The sequence below is a fragment of the Hemiscyllium ocellatum genome, chromosome 12, assembly GCF_020745735.1.
Source record: "Hemiscyllium ocellatum isolate sHemOce1 chromosome 12, sHemOce1.pat.X.cur, whole genome shotgun sequence".
In the NCBI taxonomy this organism is placed as follows: domain Eukaryota; kingdom Metazoa; phylum Chordata; class Chondrichthyes; order Orectolobiformes; family Hemiscylliidae; genus Hemiscyllium; species Hemiscyllium ocellatum.
The window spans coordinates 67,374,030-67,391,903 of NC_083412.1; the positions used below are offsets into that span (position 1 = coordinate 67,374,030).

Here is a 17,874-nt window from a genome sequence, read left to right on the forward strand (position 1 = left end):
GGGCAAATGGATGCCACATGAAATATGATGTGGATAAATGTAGTTATCAACTTTGTTAGCAAAAACAAGCAGGCAGATTTATATCTGAATAATGATTAATTGGGAAAGGGGGAGGTGCAATAATACATAGGTGTCCTTGTACACCAGTCACTGAGAGTAAGCAGGCAGCGAGGAAGGCAGTGATATGCTGGCCTTGATCGTGAGGCAGGGATGTCTTGCTACATTTGTGTAGGCCCTTGGTGAGACCTTACCTGGTGTATTGTTTGCAGATTTGGTCTCAGTCTGGTGAAGGATATTCTGGAGAACATGCACTGAAAATTCACCAGATTGATTCCTGATGAATGCCCAGACTGACATATAAGTGGGTCATTTAGGACTATATTGATAGGAGTTTAAAAGTATGGGGTGGGCAGAGAACTGAAGGTGTGGCCTCTTAGAAACTGTTAAAATTCTAATCAGACTAGAAAGAATAAATGCAAGAAGAATGTTTCTGATGACTGGGGAGTCCAGAATCCGGGGTTACAGCCTAAGGATATGGGGTAGGCCATTTCGAATTGATGAGAAATTGCTTCATCCAGTCAATGGTGATTCTGTGGATATTTCTGCCATAGAAAGCAGTTGAGGTCAATGCATAGAACATATCGAAGAAGAGGTTGCAGTCCTTAGAGCTAAAGGGATCAAAGACTGTGGAGAGAAAACGGGAGCAGTGCATTGATTTGGATTACATAGGGGGAGAGTATTTCATTCGGTTCACGAAAGCCAGATAACATAATTTAGCCATGCATCAGGACCTCGCGATCTTGTTCGGATAATCTGAACTTCAGATAATCAAATGCTGGATAATCGAGGTTCCAATTCAATATCCAGTAATGTTGAAGGACCGAGCAGACTCTGAGGGCTGAATGGCTTACTTATATTTTCTACATTTCGATATTTCTAAACATTGCTGCAGAGCAGTATTTGCTTGTCTCACACTGTTGTGGGGAAGCACAGACATATTCTTAAATGCGAATGAGGTAGTGGATTATGTAAACTAATACAACTTTTAGATAGTTATTTTGGCAAGATGGAAGATTATTTAGAGACTAATTTTTTTGCCTTGGCTTATTAAATAACTGTCACAAAACATTTTACCTAAAGGAACTCCTGTATTTGACATCAATAGAAGTGATGAATGTTTAAATAATTTTGAAAATTCTTCAGCAACAGTTTTGTGTTTGTAACATCTTCAATAGTTGTTGCTGTCTTAAAAGAACAGGAAGTAATATTCTTCACGGTTGTATGTCTTCTCTTGTATATTTATAAATATTCAAAACATTGGCTGCTTTAATTGTTTGGCATAACATTCAGCATGAAGATCTGTTTGTTGAAGTTATTAGGTCAGTGTAAGAGAATTCACAGAAGACAGAGCACCATGATAAAGAAAAAAAGGTTAACATTTTTAAAGCAGCAATCTAAATAATCTCCTTCTCAAGTTGGTGTTCTTAGATGGCAATGTCTGTATTATTGCAATAACTGAACAAATTCCTGTTTCCAAGTATCCTTTTTTATGTAATTAATTTCTAGTTCTCATAGTATGCATTTAGAATTGCCTTTAACTTAGTATTATTTTAAAAGAAGGATTTTTTTTAAGGAAGTGGAGGGCATGATTGAAATGCTGAATTACTATTTTGCCTCTGTCTTCACAAATGTAGGTGAAGTTAATGACGGATTATGGGGAAGGTGGGTTGGGTGGCAAAGAGATAATTAAACATAGGAGCAGGAGGAGGCCATTCAGCTCTTTTGGGTCTGCACCGCCATGCATTACACTCATGGCTGATCATCGAATTCAATAGTCTAATCCTGTTTTCTCCCCGTTACCTTTGATCCCATTCGCCCCAAGTGCTATATCTAGCCACTTCCTGAATGTGTTCAATGTTTTAGCATCAATTACTTCCTGTGGCAATGAATTCCACAGGCTTACCACTCTGGGTGAAGAAATATCTCCTCATCTCTGTCCTAAAGGTCTATCCCGAATCTTCAGATTGTGACCCTGGTTCTGGACACACCTTCCATCAAGAACAACCTCTCTGCATCTACCCCATCTGAGATCATCGTCAAAGAATTTTATAAGTTTCTGTGAGATTCTCCCTTCATTCGTCTGAACTGCAGTGAAAATAATCCTAATCTCCTCATACATCAGTCCCGTCAACACTGGTGAATCATTGTTGCACTCCTTTGGGAGCAAGAGCATCCTTCCTCAGAAAAAAAGAGCAAAACTATACACCGTGTTCTGGGTATGATCTCAACAAAGTCATGTATAACAGTACATCCCAGCATCTGTACTTGAAACCTCTCACGATGAAGATCAATGTACCATTTGCCTTTGTGGCATGCTGCACCTACATGCATTCCCTCATGACACCCAAGTCCCACTGCATACTCCCCTCTACCAATTTACAGCCATTGAAGAAAAGGAGGCTATATAATTCAAAGTTAACCAGTCACTTACCTGCAATAGGTAGAAACCATTCTTGTTGCTGACAGAAGCAGTGATAGATTCAGCATACGAATCTTTTTAATCCTCCTTGAATTTTGGAGGCATGCTTTGAGGATTACAAATGTCATAGATATTCAAATGTCGGTGATGGAACAGCAATCAGGAATAAAATAAACTTTCAATTGAAGATTAATGGATTAATGAAGAATTGGTAACTCAGAATTGTTAGTCAAATTATTTCTGACTAGCCTGATTGAACTTTTCAAAGAAGTAACGGAAGGGTTGATGAAAGTAGGGCACTGAATATTGAATGTGAGATTTTCAACTGGCATTTGATAAAGTACTTTATAACACATTTATTAGGAAAATAGAAGCACATGGTTTTGAACATGATTTAGCAGTTAGGTAAGGGATAGATGGTGATAATGGTGAATGATTTGTCATTCTGTTCAGAGAAAAATCTAGAATCGTTCCCTTGATTAGGATCTCTGCTTTTCTTTATTTCTACATGTGTATAAGAAGTATAATTTTTAACTTTGTAGATAATAAATCATGACAACTTAGTAAATCATTAACATGATAGACTTGGCGAAATTGGCAGATGCATTTCATTGAAAGCCTGAGAGGTTAATACACTTTTTTGTCTTCCCGCGATGCTTCTCCCAGTATAATCTAAATGTTACTATTTGAAGGTGGTATAATAGTGGAGGAATCTGGGTGTACATATTCACAAATCTTTAAAAGTAATCAGGTGAGTCAAGAAGATGGTTAAGAAACCATATACTGTTACAAATCTCAGGTGTCTCTGTGGAGTATTGAATAAATTCCTGGGCATCATATTTTAGAGAGCATTTAAGGGCTTTTGGAGATGTTAGAGAGGAGGTTTGCTCAGATCATGAGGGAATTAAGTTAAATGGAAAGTTAAAGGTAATAGCTAATGGAGGTGTTCAAAATATGAGGGACTTTGACAAAGGAAATATGGTAAAACTTTCCTTCGACATCTGAGTTGGTAGGGTCCAAGGTATACAATAATTGGCAAAAATGAAAAATTAGAAATGTGATGGAAAGTGAGGAATTTGTTCATCCAGAGATAACACAACACATTACATGTTGTCTCAAATACCTTGCAAACTTTAAAAATTCAGTTGTTGATGTACATAGCTACAGGAAAGAAAAATTGGGGTGGGATACTAAGTTGGGACAGTTCTTCTGTGGAGCCAGCATGGGCGTTGGGCCTAATGGCTGCCATTTGTGTTGTTGAATTGTAACCTGTTTAGAACAATATATGTTTTTGATATATATTTTAGTAGTATTTTATATTAAGGATGAGGAGAACATAGTTTTAACTTATTTTTAGAGTTTCATGTGTGAACTTGGTATCAGGAGTGTCTTGTTTTATTTACATGCATTTTAATGAGTTCTTAAATCTTGGAAATGAATAGTTCAGTGCGTTACTTAAAAAAAAAGGTTGAGAAATACAAATTATGCTATTGATTAATGACAGCATTGTGGCACGGTGGTTAGCACTGCTGCCTCACAGCACCAGGGACCTGGTTTTGAATCCGGCCTCAGGCAACTGTCTGTGTGGAGTTTGAACATTCTCCCCATGTCTGCGTGGGTTTCCTCTGGGTGCGCTGGTTTCCTCTCTTTCCAAAAGATGTTCAGGTCAGGTGAATTGGCCATGCTAAATTGCCCATCGTGTTAGGTCATTAGTCAGGGATAAGTGTAGGGAAATGAGTCTGGGTGGGTTACTTTTCGGAGAGTCGGTGTGGACTTGTTAGGCCGAAGGACTTGTTTCCACACTGAAGGGAATCTAATCTAATCCAGTGCGGGGAGACAGAGTGATCTAAAATTCAGTCTGTGTCTGTGTCCATGTCTGAGTGTGTTAAAGACTAGAGGCTGAATGCAGCATTCTTAAAAAGGAGTCAGTAAGAAAACCAATGGAAAGTAAATTTATGGAACTCTCATTTGTTGGAAAGTTTAAGTTTAAATTAAAGTTTGTTTTAGCTGTCTCTGGGAGAGATATCAGTGAAGGAAAATAGCATCTATTGAATGCACAGAAAATTGGCAGATAGAAACTGGTCACAGTTGTGTCTACCTGAGAAAGAAGCCTTAGTGGTGACTGTTGCAAGTTTAGATGTTTGTAAGGCTGTTGCTGGGATTTCAAAAAAGAATAATGTGAATTTGATTTTAGTTTTGGTGTTTGTAATGAAATCTTTCCAACTTTTCTTTATTTGAGTTCAGATTTTTCTTGTTTAATAAACTTCTATTCCTTGTGTTAAAATATACTGGCAACCTCTCATCAATGTGTTTAGTAACTGATGTGCATGGTTAAAGAAAAACCAAAAGTAGGATCTAACAAGCTATGTTTCCCTTGGAGTTCTGATTTCTCCAGCATTAACATCACTTGGGATCTTAATAAACTTTAATTTATAATTGTTTTTTGAACAAGCATTGCTGTCAAATACCCAGTAGTGCCTGTGTGTTTACTGTTTGAAAAACTGGAGTAAAAGGTTGTCTTATTACTGTGCTTTTTGAAGTTTTCTGATATGAATCATTTATTGTCTCAATCTTATTTGGTCTTTACAGTGTACAGACAGGCAGATATCACCAGTGTCATCACCAAACTCATCGCCTATTGCACAGCGCCGAAAAGCAGCTCCAGACCCAATCCAAATTCAACACCTCAATCTCCCACCAGTGCCACCTCGTTTAGACCTCATTCAGAAAGGAGTATCTCGATCACCTTGTGCTAGTCCAACTGGTTCACCAAAGGTAAATTATTAAAACACTGGTATTGAATGACTTAGCTATAAAATTAAGAAGTCATGTCTTAATTTGTAAGGAGTTCTTAGCAAATAGTATTATGAATTCAAAACTATTTTTGGAAGCAAGAAAATTAGCATGAAAACCATCCCTTTGGCACAAACTCGTCCTGTATAAGTCCTACCTTGGTCTGACTTTCCAGTGCAACACCTCACACTTATCTGTGTTGAATTGCATTTGCCATACCTCAGTCCACTTTCCATCTGATCAAGATCCCTCTAATTTTTGATAACCTTCCTCGCTATCAACAATAACTCCTAAATTTGTATTATCCACAAACTTGCTAATCATGTCTTGTACATTCACATCCAGTTCATTTATGCAAATAAGGAACAACAAAGGTCCCAGCACCAAGCCATCTGGTACATCAGTAGCCACAGGTCTCCACTCCAAGAAACAACCTTCATCTGTCACCCTCTGTTGCCTCCCATTGAGCCAATCTTGAATCCAATTACCCCTCCCTGGATCCTTTGTGACCTAAACTTCATGACTAGCTTGTTGTGCGGTTCCTTGTCAACAGCCTTACTAAAGTCCATATAGACAACATCCACTGCCCGACAGTCATCTGTTTTCTCAGTAACCTCTTCGAAAAACTCTTAAAAGGTTTGTCAGATGTGACTTCTTGCGAACAAATCCATGCTGACTATTCCTGATCAGACCTTGACTATACAAACGTTGGTTGATCCTGTCCCTCAGTATTGTCTCCAAAAAATTTGCCTACCATTCATGTCAGGCTCACTAGCCTGTAGTTTCCTGGCTTGTCTTTGCTACCTTTCTTAAACAATGAAACATTATGTTCAGTTCCATGGTTTTTTTTGTGGTCTTAAGGGTTTTTTTTTGTTTATTCATGGCATGTAGGTGTCACTGTCTATGCCAGCGTTTATAGCTCACCACTTCCATCAAGAAGCTGGAAGTGAGCTGACAGCTTGAACTGCTGCAGTCCATGTGGCACAGAGGACCAACAATGCTGTTAGGATAGGATTTCTTTGCTTTTGTCAGTAAAGGAATGGTGATATAATTCCGAGTTAGAATGGTGTGTGGCTTGGAGGGAAATTTGCACTTGGTGGTGTCACATGCATGAGCTGCCCTTGTTTTTTGTGGTGGAGGTCGTGGGTTTAGAATTTGTGCCGTTTTTGTCCCCTTGTGCCTCTTGTTCTACTAAACTGGTTTAATAAAATAACTGATTAAGGAATCAGTACCATGTATAAAATGTACTTGTTTATATTTATAACTGCATTGAATTATGTAGGACACATCATTAGGTGGTTGTTTAGATTGGAGGTAAAAAGGGGGAAAAAAAGAAAAGGCTTCAGAAATTGCTATGCATTTTACAGCTCCAAGTTGGTTATTAAGTTACCTTTAAAAAAAAACTTGTTCTTGGAATATGGGCAAAGTTGACAATACCACATTTATTGTCCACATCTGGTTCTCTCAGAAGAGAGTGGTTGGCTTTCTCCTTGAACTACTATAATGGCCATGGTGCTGTTAGTGTTGCTGTATAGACCACTCGAGGCCTGCAACCGTGGAGGATTACGCTAAACGTTCAAATCAGATTAGTGCACAACTTGAAGACAAATTTGGTGATAATAATGTTTGCTGCTCTTGTACCGCTTGGTGGTATGGTTTCATGTGAGGAAAGCATTGTCTTGGTAACTATAATGAATTGCTGCACCTACAAATTAAACAAATTGCTCAGATTTGGATGATCTCGAGCTTCTTGAGTTTTGACACAGTGATGTCATCTTGTCTGTCAGAGAGTATTCCATTGCATTTATATGTGAAAAAGAATCCTTGAGAGATCAGGAGGTAGGCCAGTTGTTGCAGAGGACCCATCTATTACCGGGTGTCTCAGAGTTGCTGTAGTTGGTGGATATATATTGCAATTACTGGTGTCCTTGAAGGTGATTGAGGATAAATTTGATGATCATTTGGTCATTGAAGGTCAAGGGAATGAGATTGCTATTACTTTTCAATTACCTGGGACAAGTGCTAATGGCTGACTGTCACCTAAATCTGTGAAGTTCTTCAGACTCCTGCAGGTCCTTCAGCTGCTTCATTTCTGAGCTTCCTTCTGACCTGAGGTCAGAAGTGGAACATTTGTTGGTGACTCCTTAGTGCTCAGTATCTTGTTGCAATTTTTCAGGTATTGCAGCAATCTGTGCCGACAAGATCCAAATAACAGTCAGACACGGACATGGCAAGCAACATTACTGCCATACAAGTGCCAGGCAATTACTATTTCCAACATGAGAGATTATAATCCTCTCTTCTTGTTCAACGACATTACAATTGCTGAATTCTAACTGTTAGAACTTAGGGGTTATGATTTACTAGAAATATAGCCGGAGTATTAGTAGGAAAGGCCGATCAATGCAAGTCTTCGCACTCAGGCCAATATCTCCAGCATTGTAGTGTTTACCATGCTCACCAGCTCTGCTCAGTGGGCCACATATAGAGTCATAGATATGTACAGCATGGAAACAGACCCTTTGGTCCATGCTGACTCTGACATGAAACTCCCAAAGTAAGCACCCAATGTAGAATTCCAGCAAGGTTAGTGAGCCCCAGGAAAACAAAGGAAATACTTCAAGGATGCTCTCATAGCCTCCTTGGGAAAGTTTAACCTTCCAATTAGCACGTGGGAAACACAAGCTCAAGACCACCCAAAATAGAGGGGCAGGATCTGAGAAGCGACTGTACATCTTGAGACTCGTAGCTAACAGCAAGTTGAAATCGAGCATTGATGAGAAAAGGGGTGAGAGGCAACTTGGGCCATGCTTCAACCATTTATGACCAATCTGAGACAGAGATCATTCACTGGACTTTTCAGTCACCTGAGAAGTGTTCACTTTTTGGGCAAGTAAGGTTTTTAGTACTATGCCTAAGAAAACAATGACAAATTGAACGGCTCATACAGGTTCTGTGAATACAACAGCTAGGAATCAGAGGCCAGGAATTCTCTAACATGTAAATCACTTCCTGATTCCCTAAACCCTGTCTGCCATCTAAAAGGCACACATCAGCAATGTGATGCATCACTTGTCTGAACAAATAAAGGTCTAACAACATTCAAGAAGCTCAACATCCTCCAAGCCAAAGCAATCCTCTTTACCAGCAGCCCATCCACGTTTGAAATATTCACCTGATTCACCACTACTTTCTGGAAAGAGGTAGCAGTGTGTATCAAAGAAAAAAAAAATTACAGCACAGGAACAGGCCCTTCAGCCCTCCAAGCCTGCGCTATTCCTGATAAAGGTTTTCGCATAAAAGTGGCAGTTCATCACTGCTGAAATATGCAACGTTGAAATGCAAGTCACTCTGTCTTTTTCTCCCTCTGTCATAAAGACATTGATCTCCTGCTCAGCTCCAGTTTTGTGCTCCTGACTTGAATGTCTATTCAGATGTAGATTTATGAAGACACATCCTTATTTGGGCTATTTGTGACAATTGAGCAAAGAGGATTGAACACAGCTTCTCTACTCATGGCTGTGCATTGGTCCACCTCATCAGACCATCAATCATGTTCATACCAGCTTTGCTGAAAACACAGATTGAAATTCAGTTGCAAAGCAGTATAAATCGTACCTTGACTTGCAAGAGTTAAACTTTCGATCTTATTGTCTGAGTGTTGAAATTGCTGAAAACAAGTTAACACTTGTAACTAAGACATTCAAGGCCAAATTATCTTTATTGCAATGATATTTGTTTAAATACACATCTCTTTCAACAAAGCCTTTTTAACATCAAAATCTTTCATTCTGGGCAAAACTGTCCATGTGTAAAAATAAGCACAGGAGCTCAGCACTGTCCCCATGACTTGTCCTACCTGCCTATCATCTTTTCCACCTATCCAGTCCACCCTCCTCCCTGATGTATCACCTTCATCCCTTCCCCCACTCACCTATTGTACTCCATGCTACTTTGTCCCCACCCACACCCTCCTCCTAGCTTATCTCTCCACGCTTCAGGCTCTCTGCCTTTATTCCTGATGAAGGGCTTTTGCCCGAAACATCGATTTTGCTGCTTCTCGGATGCTGCCTGAACTGCTGTACTCTTCCAGCACCACTAATCCAAAATCTGGTTTCCAGCTTCTGCAGTCATTGTTTTTACCAAGTCTTGTCAAAGTCTGGTTTAAGATTTTATGCTCATACAATGAGCGTCTAATTGGAGACTGTTTTATCTCAAGTTAAAGAAGAACCTTTGTCAGATGGGTTCATCATTATTTGGACAAACATTTAATTTCCTTAATCTGCATTAAAATTTCAGCATCAATAATTGAAGGAGTAGCAACTTTCTGACTGCCAATTTTATTTCATGATCAATTTCTTGTTTTTATATGTATGTTGGCGAGTGGCATTACATGGGAGCTGTATGCTGTAGAAAAAATGGAGGGTATCTTCTGTAGAACTGACCCAAAAACATTCCTTTAATTTGCCTGATAACCTAAACCCTTTTATTCCAATCTTGTGAATCCTCATTTTAGCACAAAATAAGTAGTGCCAAATATTTGTCCCTATCACTTTGTATCACTTAACCTTATACTGTGGTACAGATGTTATTGAATTAATTTTATGTCTTTTTGTACTTGTTTATCGTAGGGTCTGTTTCCATGCTGTACATCTGTGACTCTGACTCTATAAGATTAATCTGAAATAGTTTTCTTCTTTTTAAAATCAGTCATCTCCATGCATGGCACGAAAACAAGACAAACCTCTCCCAGCACCACCACCTCCTCTCCGAGAACCTCCTCTTCCACCTGAGCGACCACCTCCTATTCCACCAGAAAGCAGGGCTGCACGTTTGTTGCATCATTCTGAAAATGTTTCTTTAAAGGACCAGCATATAGCACATGAAGCCTGGTGTCCCAGAGATCATGGTGCTACCGCGACAACAGAGTGCAAATCTGGTGGTGATCGATCTCCTAAATCTGGTCACACAGCACCCACTAACTTGAATGGTAGACAGAACTGGCATGTAGCAGAACCAGGTTTTCCACGCAAACCCGGCAGACGCCAAGAATTATCTCATGACAGTGCAAAGGTAAGGACTGGAACAGAACTCTTATAATTGGGTCTCTATTATCATTAGCATTTTTGATTTATTTTATAGCTGATGGATGAGAGAATAGTTAAGACTAAATATATCGCAAACTTTGTTTTAACTGGCACTCTCCCCATAAACTGGCAAAACTTGTATTCCTCATCTACCAGATGTTTACTGTTTCATTGCAATCTCTGGGATGTCCGTGCAGTCAGTCAGTTTAGAGTGCAAGTGAGATGACTGTCTGTCAGTAAGTTTTATTTAAGGCAAAGCTGCATTATTTTTTAAGTAATTTATGCTGTAAATGAAGTATAACAGTGACGTGTACACCCCCTGCATTACATTGCTATTACTTAGCGTGTGTACTTTTACTTTGATTATACAGACCTCTTGATCAACTGGAATATTTGATCAATCAGTACACTCCTGGTCCCATAGGTACCTATTAATAAAAAGTTTGCTGCAGTATTAATTCTGCGTATGGCACGAACATCCAAGCCACATATTTCTGAATGTGTTTCAGGTGTGAAGTTCTTGGAATGGATGGAATGGAATAGGGTTGTGTGGGAAGGTGTAAGGTTATCCATTCTGGACCCAATTAATACTTTTTATTGTGAAAAGCTACCAACTGTGAAGAAACAGAGAAGTTTAGAGGTCCCAAGTATATACATCATTAAAAACTAGTGGACAGGTACAACAAATAATTATGAAGATTAGGAAACATTGATATTTATGTGAGATTGAGAGAGGACAACAGGCCTAAATGAATAAATGTAGCAGTTTTCTGAATGTACATAGTTGTGTCTTTCGAATCGCCTACTTTAACTTGATTGCATTAGCAAAGGGCTAGAGTACAAGTTGAAGGATTTTTTTTCTGATTTATAAGGTGCTGACCACATTTCTACTAGAATAACATGAATGCTGTTCACATAAGTCACAGAAAACATATTGGACAGTAAAAGTGTTATTATTAACATGGAATGGATATGTGAAAGCCAGGAAATAGGGTGGAAATTGATTAGTCCTGTCCACCTTTCAGCATTTTTTCAGTCATGTTTAGATTAATATACATGGAGTCAGAAGAATTAAGTGAGAGCTTTATCACAATGTTTAAATATCTTCTAAACAGTCATTGCATTACTTACAATCTGTAGTCCCAACTTATGCCCTGCAGTAACTTTTGACTTATGAGTTGATTAAATATAAAAGGAACCTCTTAAAGATGCAGTATTTTTATTTAAAATTTTAAAGGTTTAAGACTTATTACAAATGTGCCAAAGTAGTTATCCAAAAAATGCATTGCAAAACAGACAATGAATAAAGCAAATTGCAACTTTCACTCCTCCTCAATGATAATACTTAACTGCAAGCTGCCATATCCTCTGCCATTTGGGAAATCAGTCAAAATTAAGTTGGGTATCTGATTTATTGGTCTGTGTTATGCAAAATGAACAGAGATAATCTGTAAATTTTCAATCTTATAAAAAAAATTTTTAAAAATAACAGCATGGTGAACAATTTTCATAATTTAATTACAAATGGATGTAAGTTTAAAAGTCAGGAAATATATAGAAAGGAAAATGAGCAATAACTAAAAAGGGAAAGCAAAATGGATTAAGTGGCCATTGAAGTAAGAATTATTAATGGAGGGAGAGAAGGAAAGAGGAATAAGAGAATTGGCAAGTAAGCACATTAGTGTGATTAATGTAGCGAAGGGGAAGGAGTTTTGGGCCTTAACTGTGCTCACCTTCAGATGTCTATTGGGGGGCCCAGAAACCATTTGTTATAGTCTAATACATGTTGATGCTTCAATTACAAGGCAAAAAATTGAACAATACATATTTGCAAAATCTGCACCTTTTTGTGGATAGATAACATTATTAGTTGTGGTTAAATGATAAATGGGATATATTGTTCACGTTTACATTACAGTTAGTGGATATCTCAGCCATGCCTTGAACTCTTCCTATCAGTTGCTTTTGTGAAATGGCTATGATATATTACAATACAATGTATTAAGGTTCATTATAAAGAATGAATATTGGAGTTTTCACAGTGCTTCTGGCAGGGATCTTTTTATTTTGCTTGTTGTAAAAAGCTCATAGCTTTATTTTGCTAGCCTGGAGTTGCCTTCAGTTTATTGCTCACAGTTATTCTCCGTGACAATAATGATCTCAGGTTCTTTAATTAGTCAACTAGAGAAGTTTGCTGGTTTTGGCTACTGGTCTTTGGTGTGGAGAATGGAGGTAAATCATGGGATAAAGAAATTGGAACAAGCTAATTTCCTTGTAGGCCAGATTTGAACAAGACTTATTTAGATTTTTAAATCTCCTGTGTTTTGTCGATTATCAATTTAATGTTAGCAGTCCCTTTTGAGTTTACCCCCTTAATAATTCATTCACCCATTCGTAAGGTCCTTTCCAAATTTTTTGAATTTCTTACCAATACATTTCTTTCAGTTTGATTCTGCAGTTGCATGATAATAGTGATCTTTGGAAATACCAACATTTTATTTAAGTTGCTGAAGACTTAAAGGAGCAAGAGAGAAAAGGAAGAACTACAGACCTTTGTAAGGCAAATGCTAAGATCAGTTTTAAAGGATGTGACAAATAGACACTTAGAAAATCATTGAGTCATACAGCACAGAAACAGACCCTTCAATCCAACCAGTCTATGCCAGTCATAATCTGAAACTAATGTTGTCCCACCTGCCTGCACTTGGCCTATTTCTTATTCATGTACTTACTTAAATGGCTTTTAAATGCAGTTACTGCACCCCCATCTATCACTTTGTCTGGAAGTTCATCCTGTACATGACCCATGCTGTATTTAAAAAAAAAGCCCCTCATGTCTTTTTTTTTAAATCTTCCTCTTTTCACCTTAAAATACCCCCCACCAAAGTCTTGAAATCTCCCACCATAGGGAAAAGACACTTGCCATTCACTTTATCTATATCCTTCATGATTTTATTAAACTAGAAGGTCACCCCTCAAACTCCTACACTCCAGTGAAAAATGTCCAAGCCTAAGTCGGCTCTCCTGATAACTTAAACTCTCCATTTGTGGAAATACCCTGGTAGATCTCTTCTGAACCCTCTCCAGCTTAATATTGTCCTTCCTATAACAAAGTGACCAGAACTGGATACAGTTCTCCAGAAAAGGCCTTACCAGTGTCCTGTACAACCTCAACATAATGTCCCCGCTCTGATACTCAGTGATCTGAGCAATGATGACCAGTGTTCCAAGTGCTGCCTTAACCAACTATCTATATGTGATACAAACTTCAAAGAATTATGTACCTGAACCCTTAGGTCTCTCTGTTCTACAACCCTTCCCAGCACTACCCCACTTGGATAATGATCTGATTGGGCACAGATAGCATGAATTTGCAAATGAGAAATAATGTTTGATTAACTTGTTGGATTTTGTTTGAAGACGATACTATCAAAATTGATAAAGAAGACTCAATGGTGGGTGCTGTAAGCTTAGATTTTTCATAAGTCTTTTCACTAATTCTTCCACAAGAGGCTGATGCAAAATATTAAACCACATGAGTTAGGAGGTAATGTGCCTGTAAGTGTTGCCGTCCATCCATCAGCATTGATTGATTGTATTTGACAAACAGCCAGTAAGAATAATTGTAACTAGTGAGGTACTACAAGAATCAGTACTTGGATCCCAGCTATTCACAATGTATATCAATTATTTGAGTGTGGGAGCACTTAACTGGCTGACCTTAGCAATTAGGCTGGTTAAGTCTCTTTAGTTGTTGCTTCCTGTTCCTCCCCTTGCCTTTTTATTTTTAATTGTGATGTTTCTAATGCCAAAGCATGTGTAAGTTTTGACGATAGAAGTAGGGAATTGATAAATTTAAAGTAATTTTTGCTCGTATATTTAAAACGCTTGATTTAATATCAACTTGTTAGATGAATGATAAATCTTGTGTTTCACAGTTGGTAATGTACAATTAACATCTGTGCTTCTAGAGTAGTAGGCAGAAATCTAATCAGGGTCCCTCGGGTTAGTCACTTTTTTTTTGACAGCTCCTTGAAGTTGATAGATGTAAGTGTTGAATTAGGACTGAATTGAACTCTATTGTAATATTTACTAGTTAAATGGGCTAACAACACTCACTGTCTGGGTTCAAGCGAATAATAACAATGAAAGCAAGAATGAGGAGGTTGAGCACATGAGGAAATTAGCAGAGGAGTTGGCCATTCTGCCCCTCCAACTGGATTTGCCATTTAGTGAGATCATAACTGATCCAATTATGACCTGAAATTCTCTTGTTGCCTGCTCCTCATTAGTCTTCAACTTACCTGTAAATCTAAAATTTGTAAATCTCAGCCTTCGGTGTATTCAATGATCCAGCCTCCATTGCATCTGGGGTATATATCAGTAAACATCATTCATCATTGCAAGTTAGCATATGATCTAGGCTGATGATTTTGAGCAGTACCGAGGAAAGTGTTTCAGATGCCATCTTTTGGCTTAACGTTAAACCAAATTACTATTTTTTCACGAAGCTAAATGTAACAAGATCCAATAAAGCTGTTCAGGGAAGAACAAGGAACTCTCCAGGTGTCTACACCAACATTCCTTACTTAACCATGTCAGTATGTAACCTCTGCAGTATGGAGTGCCTGGGACAAAGTCATTTACGAATTTTTGATTTGGACAAAGTCAGAACACAACACCACATTATAGTTTATTTGAAATCACAAGCTTTCAGAGTACTGCTCCTTAGCCAGGTGAAGTTCAAGAATTTTTGAATTGCAGAATGCCCTAACCACATGTGTTTGAACCGGATATAAATACGTACCTGAAATATAAACCATGCCAAAACTGCTGTTAAGACATCAAAGTTCACAATTTCAAATCAATTCATTTGGAAGCCTAGGTGAATGCACAATGGGCCAGAATAAAATTGAACATTGTTTACAGTTAAATGATATATGCCTTTATAAATGTGCTTAAAGGTTTTGTAAATCTTAATGAATTCAAAGCATAAATTTTAAGTTATCTGAAATTATTACCAAATGTGCACTCTTCATTTTTCACCCACTTTCTTACTCACGCTCAATCACATGGCCACTCATTCATGCTCACTCGCACAGTCAATCTCTTGGTTACTCAGTGATATTTAATTTGCCCTCTGTCTCATGAGGCAGCTCTCTGTCTCCTTTGCTTTCAGAGGTAAGGAACTTGTACACCAAACAGACTACTGCAGAAACACAGCAAAGTTTGAAGCTGCCACACATCTATTTGGTTCAGCACATGACCTCCTGGTTTTCATCCATATTTAACCTTTGACTGTCAGATGTGTCCAGAATTATATGTGCCTCCCTTGATCTGTGCCCAAAAATCTTGGATTACTAATCACTGCAAGAAATATCTTTAGAGTTTGAGTACTTTGGCCTCACTGGATACCTGATTCTGTTTGATGGCATTGATCCATTAGCTCCAGGGCTGTTGCAGTGTTGGAAGTAGTGAACCTGAGAGTTTTGGAGTCTGCTGAAGGTACTTTTGAAAACTAGTCATAGAGTCATCGAGATGTACAGCATGGAAACAGCCCCTTCAGTCCAACCCGTCCATGCCGACCAGATATCCCAACCCAATCTAGGCCCACCTGCCAGCACCTGGCCCATATCCCTCCAAACCCTTCCTATTCATATACCCATCCAGATGCCTTTTAAATGTTGCAATTGTACTAGCCTCTACCTCTTCCTCTGGCAGCTCATTCCATATACGTACCACCCTCTGAAAACATTGCCCCTCAGGTCTCTTTTATATCTTGCCCCTTTCACCTTAAACCTATGCCTTCTAGTTCTGGACTCCCTGACCCCAGGGAAAAGACTTTGTCTATTTATCTTATTTATGCACGTCATAATTTTGTAAACCTCTATAAGGTCAGCCCTCGACACTCCAGGGAAAACAGCCCTAGCCTGTTCAGCCTCTCCCTGTAGCTCAGATCCTCCAACCCTGGCAACATCCTTGTAAATCTTTTCTGAACCCTTTCAAGTTTCACAACATCTTTCCAATAGGAAGGAGACCAGAATTGCAAGCAGTATTCCAACAGTGGCCTAACCAATGTCCTGTAAAGCTGCAACATGACCTCCCAACTCCTGTACTCAATACTCTGACCAGTAAAGGAAAGCTGACCAAATGCCGCCTTCACTATCCTATCTAACTGCGACTCCACTTTCAAGGAGCTATGAACCTGCACTCCAAGGTCTCTTTGTTCAGTAACACTCCCTAGGACCTTACCATTAAATGTAGAAGTCCTGCTAAGGTTTGCTTTCCCAAAATGCAGCACCTCGCATTTATCTGAATTAAACTCCATTTGCCACTTCTCAACCCATTAGCCCATCTGTTCCAGATCCTGTTGTAATCTGACGTAACCCTCTTCGCTGTCCACTACACCTCCAATTTTGGTGTCATCTGCAAACTTAACAACTGTACCTCTTATGCTCGTGTCCAAATCATTTATGTAAATGACAAAAAGTAGAGGGCCGATCCTTGTGGCACTCCACTGGTCACAGGCCTCCAGTCTGAAAAACAACCCTGCACCACTACCCTCTGTCTTCTACCTTTAAGCCAGTTCTGTATCCAAATGGCTAGTTCTCCCTGTATTCCATGAGATCTAACCTTGCTAATCAGTCTCCCATGGGGATCCTTGTCGAATGCCTTACTGAGGTCCATATAGATCACATCTACTGCTCTGCCCTCATCAATCTTCTTTGTTACTTCTTCAAAAAACTCAATCAAGTTTGTGAGACATGATTTCCCATGCACAAAGCCACGTTGACTATTTCGAATCAGTCCTTGCCTTTCCAAATACATGTACATCCTGTCTCTCAGGATTCCCTCCAACAACTTGCCCACCACTGAGGTCAGGCTCACTGGTCTATAGTTCCCTGGCTTGTCTTTACCACCTTTCTTAAACAGTGGCGCCACGTTTGCCAACCTCCAGTCTTCCGGCACCTCACCTGTGACTTTCGATGGTACAGATATCTCAGCAAGAGGCCCAACAATCACTTCTCTAGCTTCCCACAGAGTTCTCGGGTACACCTGATCTGGTCTTGGGGATTTATCCACCTTTAGCTGTTTCAAGGCATCCAGCACTTCCTCCTCTGTAGTCTGGACATTTTGCAAGATGTCACCATCTATTTCCCTACAGTCTATATCTTCCATATCCTTTTCCACAGTAAATACTGATGCAAAATATTCATTTAGTATCTCCCCCATTTTCTGTGGCTCCACACAAAGGCCACCTTGCTGATCTTTGAAGGTCCCTATTCTCTCCCTAGTTACGCTTTTGTCCTTAATATATTTGTAAAACCCGTTGGATTCTCCTTAATTGTATTTGCTAATTGTATTTGCCATCTCATATCCCCGTTTTGCCCTCCCGATTTCCTTCTTAAGTATACTCCTACTTTCTTTATACTCTTGAGGATTCACTCGATCTATCCTGTCTGTACCTGACGTATGCTAACTTCTTTTTCTTAACCAAACCCTCAATTTCTTTAG

General features: G+C 39.0%; 1 protein-coding gene across 1 annotated transcript in view; it reads left to right on the forward strand.

Annotated features, from left to right (window-relative positions):
* The window catches only part of cblb (Cbl proto-oncogene B, E3 ubiquitin protein ligase), a 203,837-nt gene that overhangs the window by 140,672 nt on the left and 45,291 nt on the right, over window positions 1-17,874 (forward strand). Inside the window, exons 9-10 of the mRNA XM_060833637.1 lie at window positions 5,069-5,254; window positions 9,983-10,345. Of these exons, the coding sequence (XP_060689620.1) occupies window positions 5,069-5,254; window positions 9,983-10,345 (549 nt within the window). The remainder of the gene's footprint in view (window positions 1-5,068; window positions 5,255-9,982; window positions 10,346-17,874) is intronic.